Source organism: Dermacentor albipictus, chromosome 6 (genome assembly GCF_038994185.2).
Source record: "Dermacentor albipictus isolate Rhodes 1998 colony chromosome 6, USDA_Dalb.pri_finalv2, whole genome shotgun sequence".
NCBI classification, from domain to species: Eukaryota; Metazoa; Arthropoda; class Arachnida; order Ixodida; family Ixodidae; genus Dermacentor; species Dermacentor albipictus.
In genome coordinates this window covers 84,257,129-84,283,253 of record NC_091826.1, presented here as the reverse complement: position 1 = coordinate 84,283,253, position 26,125 = coordinate 84,257,129, and the positions used below count along the sequence as shown (strand labels likewise).

Below are 26,125 nucleotides of genomic sequence, written 5' to 3'. Positions count from 1 at the left end.
TATATTATCGACACCATACGACCAAATGTCTTAAAATGAAATGTAGTAATTCCATGAAAAGGGTACTTCATGTGCATATAAGAGATTTAAAAAGTAAACATCTCTTGTTCATTTGTAAGGACTGGACAACGTGGGCACGACGTTTAAGAGAATAAACGAGGTTTTATGCGCAAAAAAACACGACAGAATTACAGTGGTGGTGGACACGCACCAAACGCGGCTGCGAAAGTGAACACCTGCTTGCGCAACATGTGGCACAAGGTTGCCAGAATACGTGAAGACTCACATCCCACCCAGTTTTGCTAAAGTCCGTGATGGGCTTTCACTGTCACACCCCACCGCTCTTCTTAAAAGTCATAATATTGCAGCCACTGAGGTTTCCGAACGAGACGCCGAGGCCGGTCACGACAGTAGTGCAGCGTAGTCATTGTAACTTGGAGCAGGGTGTGACAGCTCAATTGCGGGTCCTTTGTCGTTCTTGATTACTGAAGAATCCATCACTGGTTGCTTGCCATTCTTAACAAATAGCACCGTTTGATTGTCTATCTGAAGTGCTATGCCTGACATGGAAACGTGCAGGGTCAACATATGAATGATGAAATGGATTGAGTTGGCTGGTATGAGCAACCTTTTTATCGGCTGTCGAAGGACGTTTCATGTTAGCATTGACACGGCGGATCATAAAAGTAATAGTTTTCTGTCCTGTGATCTTGTATGGGCCTGTAAATGTTGGAGCCAGCTTTGTTGTAGCATCAGTAATAGGCTCTTGGCGTTGTAGTTACACATACTGACTGACATGAAAGGTCACGTCACCATCGGTTTTATCATACTGACTTCTGCAACTATGCTGTGCCTTTGCGGTGTTTTCTCAGTTCTTGCGCGATATAGAAGTCTTGTTTCGAGGGTCTCATCTCTTGGACGATGGAACCCTTCTTTTGGTAGCTTTCTAATATACCTGTGGAGCAGTCCAACAGGCGAGAATTGTAAGCTTGTGTTCAGGCTTGTGCTCACGGCAAACGCAGCAGCACAGAGTTTCTTTTCCCAAAAAGATGGATGCGAGCTTCACATCTTCCTAAGTACCGAGACGAGTGTTTCATTGCTTCTCTCTACCAGCCCATTACTTGCTGCACGATAGGTGATTGAAAAGTGATGATGAATGCCATGAAGTGCAAGAAAGCGCTTGAATTCGGTCGACTTAAGCATGACCGTGGTCTGACAGGCAATGGTCTGGAACACCGTAGTGATAAAACACGGAGTATAAATGCTGTATTATATTGCGGAAGTTGAGGATACTGCAGCTGGAACCATAAAGCACGTGGCAAATTCTATAACATTAAGTATGTACCTGCTGATGTCGGTACAGGGCATTGTAAAATGATCCAGAGCGATTGTCGAGAATGGAACCTCCGATGACGACATGAATCCAAATTTACCGACATTGTTGGTCACAGGTCGATTGCTTGTTTGGTAAGTCCGACATCCACAAAGCTACTGTATTGTCGTAGAGTTCATTTTTGGCCACCAGTAGCGTTCTTTGCATGCGCGCATTTTATCGATATGACAACCATTATAATATGCCACTCTAGTATAGACTGCCGCAACTTATGTGGGGCAACAATAGTGTTCAAGCTGGGAGATGTACGATGGTGTAGTATATTGTCTATGAAAATAAAATCTCGAGGTGGGGGCATCAGTGTCATCTAGCAGCGGGCGTAGGTATCGCAGAGCGCTCCTGATCTTGCTCTTGAAGCTGGTACAGTGTGGTCATGGGCTCAGACGCACTATAAGCAAGACCTGACAACACATCGCCACTTACGCTCTGCTTGCCAGGCTTCTGCTGCAAAGTGATGTCAGACTCGACCAGATCCATTAGCATACTAGTAATGCGCCGCAATGGTTTCATTTTTGTGGAGAGACCTGTTACAGTATAAGTATCTGTGAGAAGAGAAAACTTCTTGTTGAGAAGATATTGCGGAATTCATGGCAGATTGCCCAATATATGGACAGGCGTTCCCATACACTGCTGTGCAGCTTCTTTTCAGCAAGGGTCAATACTCTGCTGGCATACTCAAGCAGCACATAAGCATATTCAAGCAGCTCTGAAATAGAACAAGCATGATCTTTTAAAATGTCGCAGGGACATTTTTAAGTCCAAATGGCATACGCGTCCATTGAAACGTGCCACGATGTGTAATGATGTTTTCGGTTGATCTTGTACACGCACTCTGACTTGTCAATAAGCAACCTTCATTCGAGCCATGGGAACAGTGAGAAACCGACAATGTGGTCCATGATATCATCAGCACGCGGAAGGGGCTGTGCAGCACTGGTAGCTTGCTTGTCATGCGTTATATAATTTACACTGAATCGCTTCTTTATAGGTTGAAAACAACAATGACTGGGAAAGCACAAGGGCTCGAGGATGGCACAATCATACATTTCGCAAGAAGTTCTTGACACTGGCTCTCAATGAAGCAGCGGTCCTCTTTGCTCTATCTCTGAGGTTGACGGACCTATGGTAATGTCCGTCAACCAAGGAACAAGGTCCATAGAATGTTCAATACCTTTGTAAAGACACACATCGTTGTCGAAGGTCGCAAAGAGGACATCTGGCGCAAGACGTCTTGAACTGCAATGACTTTTTCTTGCTGTAACTCAGCACCTATGTGAGCATTGGGCAGCTGTGGGCATTGGCGTTAAAGCTTGCCATCATTCCTGAAAAGTTGTATCTCCGGGTAACGTGGTACTATTTCAGGTACCACGTTAACTCTTCATGCTGGTCAAGGGATAACCATGTCGGTTGGTGTTGTCCGGCAACGGTGGAAATAGCAGGCAGCCTGTAGATGATGTTACTTTTGTGAAAGGAGAAATAGTGCTACTGGGGCAGCACAAAGAATTGGACATCCTTGGTAGCACTTTCTCTCGCCACCGCATCGCGACACCCGTGCTAGGATGGTGAATTTCCATTGGATGAAGCGGCCGTACAAGAAGCTCAGCATAAGGTGCCTCAAACGAGTCACCCGGAGGAAACAAACGCAAGGGGTTTCTAGCCAGAAATAGAATTTCGAGTACTCCAGAAGTAGGACAAACATTGATTTGAGTACATAATGTACCAGCTGGCATGATGGTATGGCCACCTACAAAAAAATATGGGAGGTTTGGTCCATGGTAACAGGTTGGCAGAGCCAGTGATACTGAACGAGAGTATGGTCTCTTTAGAACCATTGTCTGGAAAGGCATCTACAGTGCCTAGAAGGGAAATATCTGCTTGAATTACAGCACACTGAACCAGTCATGGCTGCTCGACGGCGGACGGTTGTCGGCAATGTCGGCAAGCAACCGTTCGATCATCTCGTCCTTCTAACCGGTGGTCTCCAGATTACGACGCGATAGTTCATGACGAATATAGTCTGTTGTGCAACGATAGAGGTCTTCCGCGGTGGCTTCGTTTCAATTTATGAGAGACATGTGGAGAACGAGCAGGCCGGCAAGCTCGAAGGGGGCTAGGGCAGGCAAAGGTGGAAAGCGGGTGGCGAGCTGCAATTACCAACTCACGCGAAGCGGACGGGTGACTCTGGGTTCGTCGGCATGGTTGGTCTTCGACTGTGCCAAATGTGAGTACTAGACAACGTGGATACAAGGTTTAAGAGAATTAATGTGGTTTTATGGGCAATAGAACACGGAAAAATTCGTGATGGTGCACACGCACCGAACGCGGCTACGAAAGAGAGCGCCTGCTTGCTCAACATGCGACACAAGGTTGCCAGAATACGGGCAGGCTTTCATAGTCCTTGACAAATTGGATTTTTATTTGGCTATTCAATGTGGCATGTGCACGTGTATCTTAAAAATCGCATTAGCATCACCCGGCACAATAACAGTATGCGGCTTTAGTTACCTTGTATATATGAGAAAGCTTCGGCTGTGTTGAACATGCGATTTTAATCGGTAACAGAATCGCAAGCTTGCTGGATATATTGTCGCGTTCATGGAGGAACGTTTAGGCGAGAGAGAATTCTTTTGTTTAAAAAGAGGCTCTTCTTCTGAACACAAGCAATCAAGAGGTTTGCCTCTAGATCCCGTGCTTTCACAAGTATTTTTTATTAACTGCGCAGAAGCTCAGTTAACCAAGGTGCGAGTACCTACATTTATGCTGACCCGAGTTATTTTCTCTTAGGGCAAGGAAAGTTCATTCATTTTATCAAAGTTTGTGAAGTTATATGAGTGAACTGGAATTCTAGCCGGATACCTTACGTTTGAACCTGAATGCTAATGAGTACCCCATTCCTTTTTTCCTTGTTCAAAACAAAGTACACGTACGACTATTGGCTATGAGATGGAAAATATGCAAGAGATACTCGGTGACGTGCCTTGGAGGCTGCTATAACGGATCTCGATCCTAATTGGTGCCCATGTGTTTAATTGACTGCGACAGAGGGAGTGCGTAGAATGAGCACTTTGCCAGAGCTGAGGAGCCGAAAATTAGGTTTTTGATATGTAATATGTACGTTTGTCCAGTGCTGTAATTTGACGGCAGTGTGAGAGCCGTACTTTGAGTCAGTGCTCCAGCATACAGCGTCAGGCCACTAGCTCTATTAGAAACGAGGCACACTGCATTTGTGCTTAAGACTTCTAAAATACGTTTCCAATGCCGTATTTCCCTGAAATCGCGAATGTCAACCTGGGAATTTCATTTTACGGTTGTGTCGACTTTTTCAGGGCTAAATAAACCACGATTAAAACATTCTCTAAGTATTTTCATCTTCGATGCAGAATTTTATTTTAGGATCATTAGCCAAGCTTTCATACACGAAACAATATTTGTGCCCACAGCAGTTCAGCCAATAAATGTGCAAATTTGCAATTTTTTTCCCGGTAAATCTACGTGTATTCACCAGGAAATGTCGATCGATAACATTGTTCTGAATCCACGAGAAAGTACCATGTTGCGTCATCTTAAATTATTAAATGATTATTTTATGACGCTACGAACAAAAGTCATTGCGGCGTAAACATTAAAGTGCAACGAAAGGACGGGAATTGAGATATTCTGCCTGCACTCGCACTGTAATTTTCGTAAAGGTTGCCAGATTGTGTGCCTATTTTAGGGCGCAGCTCTTAACGGCCCGTTTCAATGGCAAGCGTCGGCGGTGGTGGTGGCGGGGCAACCGAGCGAACAACCACAATAGCGAAAGCTGGAAGAGCGAAAACGGAACGGCAGATGAAAGACCCGAGCCAGGAACGGTTGAAACCAATGACAGTTGGCGCTTCAGGTACTTCCGTAACCATAAATCGCTTTATGGTTCAGTCCTTCCTGTTCCACCACTTACAGTATGCATGAATGTAGGTAGATGTTGGATGCATTCCTTTATAAAAGCCTTATAATATGAAGCACCAAGTTCCAGATTATAGGTCTCTGTTGTTTCCTTGGAGTAGCGAATTCTGCTACACACACATACGTGAGGTGTCCTGCAGAAACTACGTTCCCGCATCACCTTCCTGAATATCTAACAGCCAAGGTATGATTTGGTCCCTCGCCGCTCTTCTTTATTCACGAACTGTCAACTGAGCAATTTCTGCTATATTTTTCACCGCTTTACTGTGGCATGAAAAAGAAAGCTGCTATCCTGAACGCAGCAACGTCTACGCCATCTTGGAAAACAGCTAACCGGATACTTGGAAGCAATCTTGACTTGCACCTTCATGCTGGCTTTTTCTGGCACTCTCACATTTCCATTTACTTGTGGCAAGGGAACCTTTTTTCTCGTGCGAATAAAATGGGTCTCGCGCTAATCGAAGCGATGCGCAATTTTATGACATCGCCATCACCGACGCGGCTTCCTAGATAGGCAATTCATGTCGGCAACCGATGATTACGTGCCTGATGGAACAATTACGACCTTATAAATGCTATTGAATTCGTACTTTCAACACGAACGTAAGCGATCTTCGCATGTCGGTAGATGGTTATTCTTTGAGGTCATGTATGCCGGAAGAACGCTTCTTTAGTGTGAAAGTGTTGTTGCGATCGGATGCCGCTCCAATTGTGCTCATTTGTTCAAAAGCTTCAATAAAAGGAATGTGGTTATTGGTGAACATTTATGCTGTCTTCTCTTTCAGCGTACGCCTTTGTGAATCAGTGGGCGCACTATCGTTATGGCGTCTTTTATGAGCATGGGCGCCAGGGACACCCAAAGTACCCAATCCTGTACTGCCGAGATGCTTATAAGGTAAGCTCTAAGCATTTAATTTCTTCCTGCAGCATAGTTCAACTCAAGTGATCCTTAACTACAAAATAGAGAGGAGTGAAACAATCTGTCAAAATGTAGACCTGTCTAGGCACAAGCGTGTGATGACACCAGGTTACCATGGGCAGACACGGTTGTTTCACTGACGTCTATTGACTTTTCCTCTTACAAGTGCTTCAGGCTGCAATAGTCATGCATACTGTTACAGCGTTTCCAATTCCTGATCCTAACCTCCGGCAACACGTCCATCGCATCTGCGATTTCTCTGTCGTGCATAGCCTCCTGAATTTTCCGATGGGAACAGGGGGGGGGGGGTTGCATTTTGCTGTCGCGGATGACGGTTCGGCGTTTTAAACGCTAGTTACCCTCAAACCATGCGCGAACCGGCGCCCCTAGTTGCCGATCCACACGCCTTCTAAGCAGGAAAACCTTATTAAGGCGACAGCGTTTAGGGCACCCTGGCACAGAAAATCGAGTATCGGGGTCAGCGCCGGTCGAGTTAACCGTGAGCGAAAATTTCCCTATATATTTAGGTAAATGTATAAGTCATTTCTTGCTATATGTCATACGGTATGTGCACATTGTAGGGCCATATCCTTATATCTTTAAAGTTGCTCATACCTTGTCTCAGACTGTTGACAAAGTTATTCCTCTGAGTTTTGTGGATGACAGCCCATAACAAATGTCCCGAAACATGCCTGTGACAGCAAATGCATTTTATTGTCAATATTCTTGGACTTAAATATTAAGAGTGCGAAACAATAGCAAAAGCCTGAAAATCGCGTAATTTTTTGGCGATACCGGGATCCGCCTACGAAAGAGGCCGCGTTTCTGCGAGAAAGCTAGCCTTCGTGGATCGTGCTCGGCGGCAGTGTCTCCGGGTAATGGTTGCGGTTACATAAGCTGTAGCTGCCGGAAGGCGTGAGAAGCAGCCAAGGAACTTTGAATGCTATCGCGTTCTACTCTTAAACGCGAAGCTTAAGCACCCTGCAAATTGTTCGCCTATGTAATCACTTTAATAAAATTTAGTGACACAGTAGTTGGTGCAACTGCGGTGCAACATAAATTCCATGAGTTCGAATGCCGCATGGCCCCAAAATCTTGAGGACGTGACTTGTGGACGAGTGGATTAACAGTGCATCAGCTCTGCCCACTTTCGGCTAAAGCCACAAAATTTAGACTGGAACCCTACCAAAAGAGCTGCAACTGTTTTGGTGAAATTAAGTGCTACCTGTGGGCACCACTCGCAACCAGGTGGGAATATTTTCCGCTCTTTAGGGCCGATCTTCACTAGCGTCTCTTCGCAGTGGCACTCAGCCTCATGGCTGCACCGACGCCCGGTCGCAAGCGAGTCCGCGAAAACATGGCTTCCTAAGAGTTAAAGCGCCGCCCCGACTCGGGTGCAATGTCTTGGGCCGAAATTCCTGCACCTTCAACACCAGATAGCCCGGATTATACTCCCATGGAGAACGAGATACTTCTCAGGTTAGTCGAACGCCGCTCCTGCAAGCGGAATTGCAACTCCAAGAGGGTAGTCGCCATAACGACAGGCCGCTCAACAGTGCAAAGCGCTGTTGCGCGCGCTGCAGCGCTTCATGGCAGGCCCCCACGTAAGCCCGTTGCGCTTTGGAAACCAAAGCAGTTTCTGCGACTTCAGCCCGATTACATTAGCTTCCTAAAGCTGCGGGTGACCGTAGCTCTCAAGGATATATTGCGACATAGCGAGCTCCGAGCAGCGTTCGCGGCCTACCTGGCAACCCAGGCCGCAGCATCACTCACCCTGCTCCATACATGGAAGCAAAACCTCATCGTCACACGCACCCGAGCCTCTGACCTCACGGACATGCTTCTGCGTGACTTTCAACATTACTCATCAAAAACCGGCTCCTCGTGCGCGGCCACTTCAACCTCACTGGCACTGTGTGCCGCGGCGTCATCACCGTAACCAATCACGGGAATCCTCAGTCTTCCAAAATAAGATCCAGTGGCATTCCTGAGGGCCTGCCAATCTCCGCAAGCTTGGCAATGCCAACGATGTGGCGCTCACCTTTGTAGGGAAAGTGGTGCCGCGATTTTTGCAATATAACTCAGAGGTGACCCTTGTGCGTGTGTGCAAGAGAATCGTCCCGGCCTGTGGGCGGTACGGCACTGTGGGCCACCGGGCGGACACACACGCACTAGCCCGGAAAGCGACAAATGTGGTCTGCGTGGCCAAATGGTGCCGACCACCGATGGAGTCACGGCACCTGATCAGAGCACTCCGCCCTGTGCAGCCTGCGGGCAAGCCCAAACAACCAACTCCCACCACTGCATGGGAAACTTCCGTTATGAAAACGTTCCCGGCCACACAGCCAAATGTCCTTAAGCCCCCAGCAAACCTGCGACCCAGTAGGTCACCACGTCATGTGACTTCGGAAGCCATCGCCGGAGCGCTGCGCGTTGCTAACAACGCCAACCTCAAAACGCTGTCGCCTCCACCCCGGCCGGTGAGGTCAACGCAAGGGAAGAAGACGGCTCCCTCACCAATCCCGCGAAGCGGCAATGACACGCGCCACTTCTCGGCCCTCAAGGCAAATGACACTGTCGGCGCCACGGCATCAACACCTCAACACGGGAAGCAGTTGAGCAGCCGGGCATGAGTCGCCTCCTCACCTCGCGCAGTCTGCAAGCACGACACGGAATACAAACAGATCGACGTGCTCCGGGTGTAAAATGAGCATTTGCTCAAAAAATATAAACGTTCGAGTCGAAATTGACACCCGCCACTCCGAGCCCCCCGAACTCGTATGTGATGAAGAACGACGTGAAATTTCGGCTACCATCGTTGCAATCGTCTCCGCGTTGGAGGAGCGCCTTACCTCCAAACTGAAATCTATGATCAAGATCACCATGGACGAGGCCTTGACCAAGGTCATGACGGCCGTTCCTGCGATGATCTCAAAACACGTCCTCGAAAACCGCCACCTGTTCTGCCGGTTGGGGCCCGTTAAGGACGTATCCCGTGCTTCGAAATTCAACTGTCTGGTAAATCATTAGGAGAATGAGAACAGCTACCCCACTCATACTGTTATCACCTCCTGGGTGGTGCACACAGCTGGCTCTGGGGCAGCCACTTCCTTCTCCTTCCCCTACAAAATTTAAACCGTGGCGAGACACCTTAGCCAACGGCAAAACCTTTGGTTAAGGTGTTCATCTGGGCATTTCAACATTTATAACACAATTGGCTAGTTGCGACACCTCATAGATCCATTAAAAAGCAAGAGCGCATGCGTCCGAGACCTCACAAGAACGATCAACAGTTACGAAGGGGACGGGGAGAAGCTCATTCGTGAACTCACAAGTAAATACCTCAAGACCGAGAAGAGCGGTACCCCGACTCACGAGTATGAAGGCGATAGCAACGTCGAGATGGACGAAGCCTTCACCGAACTGGAGCTGGTTGCGGCCATCGATGAAAGTAATCAAGGCAGCGCACCGGGAATTGACGGCGTTACATACAAGATGCTAAAAAATATGGGCGACAAAAGCCGAGCTGAACTGCTAAACCTCGTCAACGCGTCCTGGGAAAAGGGTTCGTTACCGAAAGAATGGAAAGAAGCGGAGGTGCATTTCATTCCCAAGCCGGGGAAACCACCCCACGTCGACAATCTACGCCCCATCTCCGTCACGTCATGTGTAGGGAAGGTGGTCGAGCGTATGGTGTTCAAGAGACTACAGAGACATTTGGATGTCACTGATCAGATGCCACCGACCATGTACGGATTCCGGAGGCACCTGAGCACGCAAGACGTCTTGGTGCAAATACACGAGCTGGTTATCAAGCAAGCGAAGACCCCTACGCCAAGAGCTATCCTGGCGCTCGATCTCAAGGGGGCATTCGATAACGTCACACACGAAAGTATTCTTCGTAACCTGCACCAAACGGGATGCGGAAAGCGAACATTCAAATATGTGCAGGATTTCTTAACCAATAGAACGGCAACCATCAAAATTGGAGAGGAGAAGTCGGAACCGATAGCCCTGGGAGACAGAGGCACTCCGCAAGGATCGGTTCTTTCGCCGCTTCTCTTCAACCTGGCACTCCTCCCTCTCCCGACTTTGCTTCAAGACATAGAGGGCATAGATCACGCTCTCTATGCAGACGATATCACTGTGTGGACGTCGAAGGCAGGGTCGGAGAGTTGGATGGAGGAGACCCTTCAGAGAGTGGCAAAGACCGTGCACGAGTTCGCTAAATCGTGCGGCCTCAGTTGCTCGCCACAGAAGTCCGAATTACTCGTCATCAAGCCAAGAAGAAAGAAAGGAGACCAAGAGAACGTACGCATCACCATCGACGGGACGACCATAACACCAACCACGCAAGCACGTATCCTGGGTGTCATCTTCCAGAACAATGGCAAGGCGGGGGCGTCGATCGACAAAATCAAAGTTTCAACGGAACAAATTGCGAACATCATCAGAAGAGTCACAAACAGACAAAGGGGATTGAAGGAGGACGATGTACTGACGCTCGTCCAGGCCTTCTTGACGTCGCGCATCGTTTACGCGGCGCCATACCTCAAGTTACTGAAGAAAGACAGGGACCAGTTGAACGCCATTATACGAAAGGCAACCAAGATGGCGCTGGGCATTCCGAAGCATTCTTCGACCGACAAGCTTCTCGGCATGGCCAAGCACAACGTCGTCGAAGAGCTAATAGAAGCTCATCTATCTAATCAAAGAGTTCGGCTCAGTCAGACGTCGGCGGGACGTCGCGTTCTTGCCAAGTTGGGCTGGCAAGAGGCAGAGCGGAAGGAAACGGGGCCGTTACCCAGGTTGTGGGTGCATAAAATCCACAGTAAGCCACTGCCTAGAAACATCAGGTCGGGTCGTAACGACGGCCGCAGAACAGCTCGTATAGCGGCCTTGACGGAGACTTTGGGTCAAATAGTAGAAGAGGAAGAGGGGGTCACTCTCTTCACAGACGCTTCGTTACCCAAGTTTTCATCGAAAGCAACGCTGGCAGTTACGACGCGGGATGGGCTCGTAACCTGCGCCTCCATCAAGACGTATTTTCCAGAGGTGGCAGAAGAGGCCGCTATAGCGCTAGCACTCGCGCAGCCCAAGGTGGGAAGAATTGTCACCGACTCGCAAAAGGCGTATAACAACTACAGGAAGGGGTGGGTGTCTCTTGCGGCACTAGATATTCTCCAAAGTAAACGCGACTTACCTGAAAGGAAAGTTGAGTTAATATGGACAGCGGCTCACTCTGGGCTGGAGGGCAACGAACTTGCCCACCAGTTCGCCCGAGAGATGGAACACCGGGTTGAGGAAGGTGAGCCACAGTCCATATTTAGTTACACAGACATTACGAACCATTATAAGACGGTGAGGCGCCGTTACCCCGATCCTCACAAATCGCTTAGCAGAGAACAGCAAGCGATCTACAGGCAAATATAGGCAGGATCCTTCCCGCACCCTTACCTTCAAAACAAGATGTACCCGGAAAGGTACGAGAAGGATTGTAACTTTTGCAAAACTCATTTAGGCACGCTCCAACACGTCATTGGAGTATGCGATTTCATCAAGGCGATCCCCCCACCTCTTAACTGCCCCGCTACCCTACCCCATCCCTCATCCACCCTTACCGAGCGATGGGAGACCTTGGGACGTATTCTGAAACGTTCGCCGCGGCGAACTTTTCGCACTGGCCACGCCTCCGCCGTTGCGGCGCGCGCTGAATGGCTGCTTTGACAAAACCGGAAATTCACTTGCGCCACCTGAATTTCCGGTTTTGTCAAAGCAGCCATTCAGCGCGCGCCGCTACGGCGGAGGCGTGGCCAGTGCGAAAAGTTCGCCGCGGCGAACGTTTCAGAATACGTCCCCTTGCTAACCAGCACCGCCCTGGAAGACCAGCTCGTCCTGATCTCCAGGGGCCAGGCGGCTAGGGAAGCATATGGGTCCCGTGAAGAGGGAACCACTTCCATCCACGGCGTCTAAGAAGATGTCGAGCTCGGCTCAATAAAGTTGTTTCTCTCTCTCTCTCTCTCTCTTGTAGAATCTTTAACAACCACACTAAGTGGACCAATTGTCTGTAACAGCTGTGGTTGTCCTCCAAGAGAGGAATTCTCGTTGCATTTACAACCTACATGATGTTCGAAGAGGATCGCGCATCTTCTCGTACACAGCTAGCGTAGTGGATCTCGATCTACAACTCGAGTATGCCTATGTAATGGTAACTATCCTACTACTCTGCCGCAGGGACCCTCCACTGCATTCCCTCAACGTGTAGCCTTCTCTCAAACTCAAGCGAGTGAATTTTGCGGACTTATCGAGTCGCCCACGAAGAGTAGTGGGTCTCGATCCCCCCCCCCCCCCCCCTCCCCCCCTGATTGTGGGAATTTTGACGCTCCCAGTCAACTGTAGGAGTACCACAAAAAAGGAGCTGCGCGGACGTAAGCTGGCAGAACTTGCGTCAACGCTGGACCTCACTCTCCACATGGACGCCGTTTACCCGACCCGACTAGGAAACTCTGTGACACGCGATACGTGTTAGGACATAACTTTCGCTAGCAACATATTACCCGCCGACTGGCTCAACACCGAGGCAACCCTCGGTAGCGACCGCTGCGTCCTTAATACTACACTATGCATGCGCCCCCTCAAGCGTTTCACAATGCGAGGCCGTTTCCCAGATTGCAACAATTTCAGGCAATGTTTAGCGCACTAGATTACACACCCATTTCCGAGAAGGGCTCCTGAGCATGGTCCCAACACTTGCTGACACACCTTCGCTCGCATGGAAGTCGGATCCAGCTGTCAGAGGCATAAACGGACGTGTCTAACCTCTCCAACACTTCTGAGAAGCCGGTCGTGGCCCTGTCCGTCGCTGGCGACGTCATAAACATAACCGAAAACTTAAAGCTCGAATTACCCAGCTGACCCAGAGAGCGGCCACGTACTCCGCCTGGGTGGATACATGCAACATCGCCCTCACGAACATTCTCACCACGCCACCTATACTAACCCACTTTGGCCCATCCACTCCTACAGGGTGCGAACCGATGTCTGTGGTCACGGTATTGGAGCCGTCTTAGCCCAGCGCAAACAGGGTCAAGATCGATGTTATCGCCTACGCTAGCCCCTTCCTCAGAGCAGCGGAGCGCAGCTATTCGATTACAGATCGCGAATGCCTGGCTCTGGTGTGGGCAGTTTCCAAATTCCGCCCGTACTTGTATGGCACGCGCTTCTCTGTCATCGCGGACCACCACGCACTCTGCTGGCTTTCCTCACTCAAGGATCCTACCGGCTGGCTAGGTCGCTGGGCTCTGTGGCTGCAAGAATAATCGAGCCGATTACATCAGGACGCAGACTGCTTATCATGCTATCCAGTGGACGAACCACCCGCCGACCCTGACCCCGACGCCGACGCTTGCGCTTTCTCAGTTTCTCAGCTCCTACACGTTGCCAACGAGTAACGCCGTGATGCCAGTTTGCGTGCCATCATTGATGACTTGGAATCTTCATCTTCTGATTCGTCTCTTCACCTGTTTGTTTTCCAGTACGGTGTATTACACCACCAGAATGCACACATCGACGGTCCTGCCCTACTCCACGTCATTCCCAAGCACCTTCGGTCAGCTGTTCTCCAAGAACTTCACGATTTACCAACGGCAGGTCACCTTGGCGTCTCCCGCACCTACGACCGGATTCACCGACGTATCTTTTGGCGAGGCCTTTCCCGCTCTGTCCGGAAATACGTTGCGGCATGCGAGAAATTACAGCGCCGAAAAACACCATCGACAGTGCCTGCCGGGTGCCTTCAACAGCTCGACATTCCTTCGGAGCCGTTCCTTTGAATTGGCTTGAAATTACTTGGTGCTTTCCCTGTATCCACGTCTGGCAACATGTGGGTCACTGTGGCAACAGATTACGCCACAAGCTACGCTATCACCAGAGTCCTTTAAATAAGCTGCGCCACAGATGTCGCCGATTTTCTTTTATACGACGTGATTATGCAGCATGGCGCTCCACCCCAACTGCTCACTGACCGTGGACGGACATTTCTTTCCAAAGTCATCGCCGACATCTTGCAGTCCTGCTCATCTAAGCACAAGCTCACTACGCCTTGTCATCCACAGACTAATGGTCTCACGGAGCGTGTGAATCGCGCCGTAACAGACATGCTTGTCAAGTATGCCTCGTCCGACTACATTGCTTGGGACCTTGCCCTATCTTATGTCGCTTTTGCATATAATTATTCGCGTCACGACACTGCTGGCTATTTCCCCTTCTTTCTGCTGTTCGGCCGAGAACCCACATTGCCACTGGATGCATTCCTTCCGTCCACCGAAGCAGAGACTTGACTTGACACCATCACTTGCACTTGACACCATCACCAGGGCAGCCCAAGCATGCGAAATTGCCCGCGCTCGCCTCCTGACCTCGCAAGAAAAAAATCGGCGCCATTTGTACGATCGCCAAAATAAAGACGGCCAATTTTCCACTAGATCTATGGCACACCTAAGGTTCCCTACTCGTCACATTCGCCTGTCAGAAAAACTCCTGTCTCGATACAGAGGCCCCTATCGAGTACGGCGTGCCGAGACTCCACTTACCTACGAAATCGCCCCAGTTAGTACCAGTGCCTCATCTGTCCCGAATCCCACTGACGTTGCGCATGTCGCACGCCTCAAACCATAATACTGTCCTGTTATCACAGATATTTACACGCACCCGAACGATGTTTGCGCTGCCGGGGATGATACATGCATATTGCGTGTTCCTTGTGGCTGATGCACGCGGGCGCACCGCCGAAGACGACGAACGCTCCCTGGTTCTCGAGCTGTAGGCGGAATGATCCAGCACTCTTGGTGTAAATATACTTTGTATATAGTCTCCAGTTGTCAATCCTTCATTCGCTTAACAATAAAATAATGCATTACCGCGTATGCTTATTAGTGACGAGATTGCGAAAAAAACTACTATGTTGTTCCTAATACTACCTTTTTTGCTTTTAGCAAAACGTAATTTATAATATTAGTGCGACTATAGAAACTTTCTGAGGTCATGTATACCAGAATCTGATAATTGTCTGATATTAGTGGTAAAGGCTGTAACATACATAAAGTTGTATAACAAATATTCAATATAACAAATATCTATTCGATTCTGACACTACTCTACTGTATTTGATTCGTTCTCAAGAAGTCAGTGACACTTCACTTCGTGAGCACGGATTACGCGCGGGCGTGTGGACGATACGAACACACACAAAGAGCACAAAGAGCAGCGCAGCGTTGAAGCACAAACTGAAAGGACGCGAACGCAGTCAGGGACGCTACATTTTGCTGCACATGCAAAGAAGAGACGCCGCGAACATGCACAGCATGCACCGTGGCATCGAAACACAAATGAAAAGGGCGCGAAGGCACTCGCATACGCTACATATTGCTACACTTGTAAAGGAGAGGCAAGTCTGGGTGGCGCCTTCAATCCAGGCCTCCACTGGCTCTTAGGGCTCGCTGAGCTTGGTGCAGGGGGCAAATGGCTGCCCGGGTCCTCACTTAGGAGCAGTGCCTCCCACTGCCGCACGAAGTCCGTGACTCATAGAAAACGTAAGTTCACGTTGGTTGGCTGAGCCGTACATTCCCACGTTATGTGGGTTAGCGTGGTTTCTTCGCCGCACCACGGTTCTTCGACGCCACCTGTGTAATAAGTCGGGTGCTTCTTGTGTAAGAGGTTTAGGCGTGGGTATGAATGAGTTTGTATGCGACGCCAGTCTTGGGCATGTCTTCTATTTAGTTCCGATGCGGAGGGCCGCAGGTCCGTTTCTTCCTCCTCTGAATCTTTAAATATATCTGGCCGCCGCTCGGTCGTTGCTTCTTCGAGCTAAGAGGTCTGCCATTTCGGTCCCGCCCAGTCCGTTGTGTGCGGGGCACGACGTAATGCCGTGGTCCAAGTCCAGGTGTAAGCCGAGTATTCTTCGGGCGCTGCGCGGTAGCATACCCCACATTTGCAGTCGACACGCTGCCTGCAAGTCTGTACGCACATCAGCCGACTGACCCCTAAAGTCGGTATCTCGTATCGCCAGCGCTATTGCCGCTGCCTCTTCTGTGCATACCAAGGTAGCATTAACCGTAGCGGTTGTAGTGGTGACTCTTTTGGTTGCGGCGATCGCGTAGAAGTCCCTGCGAGTGGTTGCACTTGCACCCGTGTTGTAAGCGGCTGGATCCTTGCGGAATCGCTCCTGCAGATACCTCGTCCTGACCTGTATGCGGCCTGCGTGGTACCTGGCACTGATATTTCTTCGTATGGGTAAGACATGGACGTGCTTCATAACATCTCGAGAAAACAAGTCTGTTTCGTCTCCCCAGAACAGGGGTCGAGTGTTGTATCCCAGTCTTCGGAGAATAGAGCAGCCCTGAAACGTACAGCTCAGGCTTTCCCTCTGCGATGTCAGAACTACAGAGGCATGTTCTTCATACTTGTTGTAAACACCCAACCGCTTCAGGCATTCCGCGCTGGCCGCGTTAAGGCCAGAATACATGGAGCGAACTTTCACGACGAAGTTCGGGCGGCAGAAAATCTGCCGCGGCGCGACGCCGCATGTTCGTCGGGCTGCGCTACATGGAGCGAAGACACGGCGGCCCCCGCCGGCGAGTCGCTGCGTTGTTATCAGTGTGGCTAGACGAGGGAAATGCGCTGTAGTGAAACACATGACACACAAAAAAACTTTAACGACATCTATTATCGCTTTTCAAATGCAGAAGACTCTAAAAACGCGTAAAAGTTTATTTAGAAATGATTTCTAGTATTTTTTATGTGTTTGAGGCATTCATGTGCCGATGTAGTTTAAAGAAAGCGGCGATGCTATGCGTTGTGGCAACACTGGGCGGGAAGCCTAGCCGGAAGTCGGGGCGGATAGTGAGGCCTGATTGGCTAGCTTTGGGGCGCCGCTGGTTTGCCGCTTCCGGTATCGGCGATGCCCGACGAACTTTCCTGCACCAGCTAGATCGGCGGCGAACGACGATTTCTCCGCCGCCGCGCGTCGCGCGTACGCCGCCGGGCGTCGAACGCCGACTATTCGTCGCATATTCGCTCGATGTATTCTGGCCTTTAGGGAGTCCCAGAGCAGATTTGTATGTCGCTCTGATAAGGGTGTCCATCTTCATTTCAGTTAAGTTTTTGGAACGGGAGTCCGTAAGTGATGCGGATAATCGCAAATGCTTGCATCACGTAATATTTTCACGAGGCTGGCTTCAAAGGCAGCAATTGAAGTGTGAGGCAAGGCACCAAGGCAACCTAGGCACTTTCCCAAGGAACTAAGTACCCAATAAAGAAACGACAGAAAATTAAAGCGTCCTACTCAACAGATAGATTTCGCGGAACTGTCAACTCATCCACAAAGCGAAAATAAGTGATATTAGAGATTAGAACGTGAGAAAGGCTAAGAAACAGTTAAAAATGGGCGCAGCCTCAAATATGCGAGAAGAAAACTTGGCATAGGACAAACCTATGATAATAAGAGATAAACCTATGAAACCTATGAAAGATAAACAGGATAATAGCATCAGCAATCTCGAAAGTATAATAAAAGCAGCGGAAGAATTCTATAATGACCTTTGCAGTACCCAGAGGACACAAGGGCACTCTATTCGAAACAATAACTAACAGTATGCAGAAACTCCTCGTATAACTAGAGATGAGGTCAGAAGGGCCTTGCACGGCAGGAAATGGGAAAAAGCGGCAGGACAGGATGGAATAACAGTCCATTTCATCAAAGATGGAGGAGACATAATGCTAGGGAAACTGGCGGCTCCCTATTCGAAGTGTTTATAGACTGTAAGAGTCCTAGAAAACTGGAAGAATGCAAACATTATACTAATCCGCAAAAAGGGCGACGTTAAAGAACTGAAAAATTATAGGCCCATTAGCTTACCCTCAGTACTATATAAAATATTTACCAGAATAATCTCCAATAGAATGAGGGCAACATTGCACTTTATTCAATCAAGGTAGCAGGCTAACATCAGGAAAGGTTACTCTACAGTGGACGAAATCAATGTCATTATTCAGATTATCGATAAATCCGCAGGATACAATAAGCCTCTCTATATGACTTTCATAGATTATGAAAAAGCATTTGATTCAGTAGAGATACCAGCAGTCATGGAGGCATTGAGTAATCAAGGAGTACAGACCGCTTACGTAAATACCATGGAAAATATCTACAGATATTCCACAGCCCCCTTAATTCTACGCATGAAAAGTAGGAAGATACCTATAAAGAAAGGGGAAAAAATTGTAGCGTCAGTGGCTATCACAACACACTCTATAAACCATCACGTTTAAGGTTACCAAGGAAACACAATCTCTCGAATGCTATTCACTGCCTGCTTGGAAGAAATATTCAAGCTGTGAAACTGGAAAGGTTTTAGAGTAGGGATCAACGGCGAATACCTCAGCAACTTTTGGTTTGTCGATGAGATTGTGCTATTCAGACACTGCGGACGAGTTACAACAAATGATTGAGGGCCTTAACAGCAAGAGTGTAAGAGTGGGGCAGAAGATTAATATGCAGAAGACAAAGATAATAATAAATAATCTGGCAAGGGAACAAGAGTTCAAGATCGCAAGTCAGCCTCTAGAGTATGTGGAGGAGTGCATTTACCTAGGTCAACTAATCACAATAAACACTCTCCATGACAAGGAAATTCACAGAAGAATCAAAATGGGTTGGATCGCATACGGCAGACATCGTTAACTCCTGACTGGGAGCTTACCGTTATCATTGAAAAGGAAAGTATACAATGAGTGCATTTTATCTGTGCTTACACGAGGCGCAGAGACTGACAAAGAAGCTTGAGAACAAGTTATTCCTGGAAGGCAATTCATAAATAAAAACAACTTCCAAGATTGGCTGGGTGGGAATCGAACCAGGGCCTCCGGAGTGTGAGACGGAGACGCTACCACTCAGCCATGAGTTCGATGGTTGAAAGCGGGACAAAAGCATCTCTAGTGGATGCGGTGTACGTTGCCTTAGAAACGTGCTGTAGAAAGTTATACTGCGGTGTATATCGGTAATTATGAGCATGTAAATTACAGAAGTACTAGTTAAACGAGTAGCGAAGTACGTTTCCACTTCATTTCTTCTGCGCTTGGCGCACACGCAGAGCCATCTTCTGGCAAACACACAAGACCCCCCCCCCCCTCAAAATGTACGGCGCTGCCCCGCCAGCTGGCGCGCCCATCACCGGCTTCTGCCCTTATCCGTTTGAGCGCATTAGGGCCGTGCGGGGGCCGGTGCGAGGATGCCCCAAAGTCCTGCTGTGGACTTAGAAGTGTTGTATATGAAAACTATGTCTTTGTGTGACTCAAGAGCATGCCGAGCGAATGAGTGGGCGGTGTGAACGGGGTGCGAAAACGCTATCGCGTTACACTGTTGAAGGCGAAGCTTAAGCGTCCTCGAATTTTTTGAACAGTGCTTTGGGCTATCTCGCCGTTCCCTGTCGCCATGCTTTTGCGTCAGGGGCCACAAATAAACCTCTCCTCACAACTAACAATCGGTGTAAGTTGAAGTGACACGGTGAAATCTCTATGGTCGGGCGCCAGGCATGCAGCGTTCCTTCATATGCTTCAATAAAGCGCTTGTAGCATAGTGCGAAGGCTACGGCATCAGAACGAGCATCGCCTATTTGTCTTTTTCATGCCTGTAAATGACCATCTCCGCAGGCCGACACGACGCTGATATTGTCACATAGTAACACGGATTCTAATATCGCGTGAACTTCCCGACCGTAAACAAGAGAAAATGGCGTGAAGCGTGTGGCCTGTTGCATAGCGGTATTCTACGCAAGCGTGATGTGCGGTAGTACGTCGTCCTATGACCTAGGCTGCACGTCTTCGTACATCTACAGCATGTAAGTCATCGTTTTGTTAAGCATATCCGCCAAGCCATTTGCTTGCGGATGATAGGCGGTCATCTTTCGGTGCGTGGTGTAACGCCGTTGAAAAATTTCTTCAAGCAATACTGCGGTAAACGCCACCCCTCCGTTTGTAATGACAAAGGTTGGGGTGCCATGACGTAGTCCCGGTAGTACATGCCGACTTGATCGAAGGGCCCTCGAGGCAGCTTGATAGGATTCAGCAATCACGCAGTGTCACACTGAGTGACTTTCAGCGCTGGCGTTCACGCCAGGCTTGGACGTATCTTTTATCGCAGTTGGCGAGTTTCGGCCAGCAATACGCTACCCTAGCAAGGGCTCGAGTGCGTGATGCCCCAATATGCGGACAAAGGTTCGTGTACTGAAAGGTTTTATAGGATCTCTCAGGCGGAGCCTCCGAGAACCCAATTGAGGACAAATCCGTTGGTTTGAAAAACACACACACAAATATTTTTAATCAAACTAGAAGCATAAAGTAAATGATAGAAATAAATAAAAAGAATGAAATAAACACTCTAATAGACATCACAGTAGTAAGACACACATTTGGGGCTAGTGTGAAGCTAACTAGTGCGCGACTCAGGGCTTGCCACGAGGGCTGGGACGCGTAACAGTCTCTATGCGGAGACGCGGCGACAAGTTGGCGAAAGGAGCTGAATCAGTCTCACCAAGGGTCGGGATGTGGAATGGCAGACCGGGTGACCGGAGCGCGCCCGCTCTGGCTTGGTGAGGTAACGTAGGCGGCTTGGCGGCAGGAGCAGACAGCGGCGGCGTTCTGGCCGGGCAGCTGGTCGTACAGCTCGGGCCCGTAGCCGGACTGCTCTCGTCCTACCCATGGGCACAGAAGCTCGAAAGCCGGCCTCGGGCAGCAGGCGGCACGACAGACTGGGGTGGCGTTCTGGCCGGGCAGCCGGGCGTAGAACTCGGGCCCGTAGCCCGACTGGTCTCGTCCTGCCCACGGGCGCAGAAGCTCACCGGCCTTGAGCAGCTGGCGGCACGCTCGGGTAGACTGGCGACGCACAGAAACGGGTTTGCAGGAGGCCCCTGACGGGTGAAGTCCTGGTGGCTCGGGTCCGGAACCCGACGGCCCGTATTCCACTCCCGGTCCGGTGGTTGACCTCCTGCAGGCGTCGCTTCCTGGAATTCTCCCGGCGTCTCTCCGGCGTCTCCCCGGCGTCTCTCCGGTGCTGCCAGCGTGCCTAGCCTTTTCTTTCACTATAGCCGATTCGTCATAGTCCGATCGGCTGCCTGACGCCCCGTGGTCTTTCCTAATTGGTTGGCTTTTCTTCTTTTAGTTCCTTTTTTTGCGCCGCGCGTTCACGCGCCGGACGCTCTTCGGCGTCGTCGTCTTCCTCCTACCAGTACGGAATTCGCCTCGGCGCGCGCACTCCTTGTCGTCTGCTACCGTCCGTCCCGACCACCACACCATGTCGCGCACCACACATCACATAAGCCCCCTTTTTTAACAAGTTTTTTTGAAGTAAAACTGCCGCGCAGTGCACGACATAGTTCACAACCCTACAGTCATGGTCTGTCCACTAGATTGCGCTGTAAGGTTTCATGTACAGTTCACACAGTTGCACAGTTCACTGAACATACAGATCAAAGATATCAACGGAAGTCACTACTTCAAAAACACCACAACAACTCTAAAGAATAAAAATTGTAGCGTCAGTGGCTATCACAGCACACTCTATAAACCATCAAGTTTAAGGTTACCAAGTTCGAGGTCAAAAGTCCGTGAAAAGCCATGAGCGAAGCATCGGCTCATTTCGGTGACGCCAACGACACCGGCATTTCAGCGACACGAGCTCCTTAACGCTGTCGAGTTAAGACTCAAACAATTAACAGTGCGAACCGAGCCGCGCGTTTGAGATGAAGCTGTGACGCGGGACTCGTCTTCTTCTTCACAAAATCCCCCCGGAGAAAAAGAACCGCCCTGGCGCCTTAAGATTCGGGAGGCAGAGGGTCATGGTAGGGCTTGAGACGCGAGACGTGCACAATGTCATGTCCACACCCGCGCAAGTCCTCAGGTGGTGACAGTGGCTCAATGAGAAAATTAAGGCCCTTCGAATTTTTGGACGAGTTTTGAGGAAAGCCCCGGCATTTGGAAAGAGACAGACAGCCACACAAGAACGCCTTGAGCGTAGGTGGTGTTTGGAAGCGAGTCGGTGCGTTTTAGAGCGCAGCTCTTTGGCGTCCGTTCCTGGGTTTCGCGTCGTCGTCGGCGTTGTCGTCGGCCTCGTAACCAGCTCCGCCCCCCTTTCATCCCCCCAGCGCTAGCAGCGACCGACTGATACCGCTGGATGCCGCTGACGCCGCTAGAGAGTCAAGATAACGTGACTGCATAGAACACCGTCGCTGCCATGCAGAAAGAGGAGGAAAGGGTCCCCCCCCCCCCCCTGTTCTTGTGTGGCGGATAGGGTGCTCTTCAGTTGCCGACGCGCCGGTTATTTCACGTAGGCCCCGGCACGTCGACGAATACGTGACCACCTTCCCACGGCTAGACCTGGTTCTTAGCGCTGCGGAAGCGAGGGTATCATATTGTTTGTGTCGGCATCGGCGGCGTTGTCCCTGAAACCAACTCCGCAGCTGGGGTTGACTCACTATCGGCGTCAGCGGCATCAGTCAGTCGCTGCTATCTCTTCCCTCCTCCCTTTATCGTGTTGTCCGCTTGCTGCGCGCGCTTCTGCCCCCATCGTTTGCCGCTGGGTGTACACGCCGCCCCCCTCCCCCCTCTTCCTGCGAGTCTCCGGTTGTCAAAGCGCCGGCTCGAACTTAATTCCTTTCTTCGCTCCTCCTCCAATGCAACCCCTGTGCGGTGGCAATCAGAGAGCCAGATCGGTGGCGGCGGATCTGTATATGTGCACCGCCCGAGCCGAAATTGCCGCTGCCGTTCGCCCTGTGCGGTGGCACTCAGAGAGCCAGATCGGTGGCGGCGGATCTGTATATGTGCACCGCCCAAGCCGAAATTGCCGCTGCCGTTCGCCACTGCGAAAAAAAAAATTCTGTGATAGCGCATACATGTGTTGCTCGATTTCTTTGCCTCAATCTATCGAAAAGGTGCAACAGCTTATTTGCTGCACTCAAATTTCGCATTAGGAAGTAACGTAATCGTCGGTAATTTTTTTCTTTCTGGCACTGCTGTTGCTCTGCCGTAAAGAAGCGCACTAGCAAGCGGCATTCCTTGGCTTGTCATGCGACGCCGGACACAGAGGTAGACAATCGGAGGCGTCAGGATGGTATGGAAGGAGCGTGTCAATGGTATACATAGGCTCGCCACCATACAGGAAGAAGGGTGAAAATCCCGTTGTGGCCGGGATCGCGGTGTTGTACGCGAGCGTGGTGAATGGAAGGATGCGGTCCCAGTTTTCGTGATCAGATGCCACGTCCATCGAGAGCATGTCTCCAAGTGTGCAGTTAAATCGCTCTGCGAGCCCGTTAGTCTGGAGATGCTATGCCGTGCTTGTCCGATGAATAATGTGGCATTCCGAAAGCAAACCTTCGAGGACTTTGGAGAGGAAGGCGCGGCCTCGATCGCTGAGGGGTCCTCGAGGTGCGCCATGTTGAAGGCCGAAGTGATGTAGGACGAAAGAGGCTACATCCCACGCTGTAGCACTTGGTAAAGAGCAGTTTCGGCGTAGCGTGTCAAATGGTCAACCGCAACTACAATCCACCCATTGCCGTAATGTGTCATAGGAAGTGGGCAGTATAGGTCGATGCCGACACTATCGAAGGGTGTGGCAGGGCACGGGAACGGCTGCAAGGCACGAGATGGGCGTAAAGGCGGTGATTTGCAACGTTGACAGCCAAGACAGCACCGACCAAACTTTTGTACATGGTTGTCCATGCCACGCCAGTAGTAGTGGTGGCGAATTTGTTCGTACGCGTTGAAAATTCTGGTGTGGCCACGCTGTGGATTGTTGTGGAAAGAGGCACAGGTTTGTGACCTTAAGCTGCGGGGAATCACCAGAAGCCACCGACGGCCTTCACCAGCGTAAGTGCGCAGGTGGAGCAGCTGGTAACGAATGGCGAAACGAACTGCTTGGCGTCGGAGGTTTCGAAATACAGGGATGGTCGATGATTCAGATAGATAGTCGAAAAGAGAAGCGATCCACGGGTCACGAGGTTGTGCAGTGTCAGATGAGTCCATGTCGAGTGATGACACGGAGTGTGCGGAAGTTGTCCCGCAGGCCGAGTTTGGAGGTAAAGGTGAACGAGACAGGGCGTCTACCACTGAGTGTGTGCGCCCGCTGCGGTATACGACGGGAATATCATACTCCTGGATGCGTAGTGCCCAATGGGCCAGGCGGTCAGTGGGATATTTCAAGTTGGCCAGCCAACAAAGCGTCTGGTTATCTGTGACCAAGTGGAATGGGCGTCCGTACAGGTATGGTCGAAACTTGCCAAGTGTGCATACTAAATCTAAGCACTCTTTTTCGGTGACGCTGTAATTGGCATCAGCCTTCGTCAGCGTGAGAATCGCATAGGGGACTATATATTCGGGGTAGCCGGCCTTTCGCTGTGCGAGGACGGCGCCGAGACCGACCCCGCTGGCGTCTGTATGTACCTCAGTTGCAGCTGACGGATCCAAATGGTGAAGAATAGGTGGGAAGTGAGAAGACGACGCAAAGTAGCAAAGGCGGAGTCACATGCAGGGGACCTGGAGGAGAGGGTGGCGTCACCGCGTTGAAGCTGAGTCAATGGCGCCGTGATCGATGCGAAATTACGAACAAAGTGCCGGAAGTATGAGAATAGGCCTACAAAGCTTCGAAGTTATTTGATGGTCTTAGGCTTCGGAAATTCAGCGACTGCTGGAATTTTTGCAGAATTGGGTAGACCGCTGTGCTTCGACACCACGTGGTCTAAGACGGTGAGCTCTCGTGTGACGAAGAGGCACTTTTTGAGGTTGAATATGAGGCCAGCGCTCGTTAGACAGGTAAAAACATGTCTGAGGCAGAGCACGTAACCCGGAAAATCAGGCGAGAAAACCACGACGTCATCGAAGTAACACACAGATAACTTGGGGCCACCCCGCACGTTGTCCATAAGTCGTTCAAACGTCGCAGGGGAGTTATACAAAGCCCGACAAGCATCACGTTAAATCCATATATGCCGTCAGGCGTAATGATGCGGTTTTCTGGCGATTGGCCGCAGCCATCAGGACATGCCAGTACCCTGAACGGTAGTCGAGGGACGAGAAGAATTTTGCTCCCTCAAGACTGTCGAGGGCGTCGTTGATGCGCAGCAAATGATAACGTCTATGTGAGTTACTTTATTTATCCAACGGTAGTCGACGCAAAGGCGAATAGACCCGTCCTTCTTGCGAACGAGAACGTCAGGATATGCCCAGGGAATGTGCGAAGGTTGAGCAACGGCGCGGCGCAGCATATCTTCGATTCGGGTGGTAATTACACGACGCTCTTCGGCAGAGACGCGGTACGGTCGTTGACGTAATGGCTTATGCGAACCGGTGTCAATGTAATGGTGCACTTCCGACGTGCGGCCGAGTTGAGGTTCTGAAACGTCGAATGAACTTCTAAAGTGGTGCAGGAAATCAAGGTCGGCGCGTTCGGCAAGTGTAAGGGTATCAGTTATGGCACTCGAGAACGCATTCCTGGACGTGTCCTCAAGCGCAGAAATCGAAGATGGTTGGCCTGAGTCACGTCAACCGAAGACGAGTAGTCGAGGTGTTCTACGAAGTCAAGGCATTCACAAACGAGCAACGTAATAGGCGCACAGAGGGGATTGCAGAAGTATATATTGCTGCAGCTGCCGGCAATGTCAAGCGTTGCGAAGGATAGTGGGAGAGATTTGCGGCTCATGAAGACGTCAGACGGTGGGAAGAGGACGGTTGCATCAGTGATGACATCGAAAGAGACGGGTACGAGGGCGAAGCAGCCAGGCGGAATACCCGTGTCCTAGCGCACGGTAAGTTGAGAAGGGTGATCA

General features: G+C 50.2%; 1 protein-coding gene across 7 annotated transcripts in view; it reads left to right on the top strand.

The window, feature by feature from the left end:
• Window positions 1-26,125, top strand: part of LOC139061257 (calcium-activated chloride channel regulator 1-like) — a 323,451-nt gene that overhangs the window by 51,622 nt on the left and 245,704 nt on the right. For all 7 annotated transcript variants that reach the window (XM_070540974.1, XM_070540969.1, XM_070540970.1 and 4 more), the window contains one exon: window positions 6,121-6,230. In XM_070540974.1, the coding sequence (XP_070397075.1) occupies window positions 6,121-6,230 (110 nt within the window). The remainder of the gene's footprint in view (window positions 1-6,120; window positions 6,231-26,125) is intronic.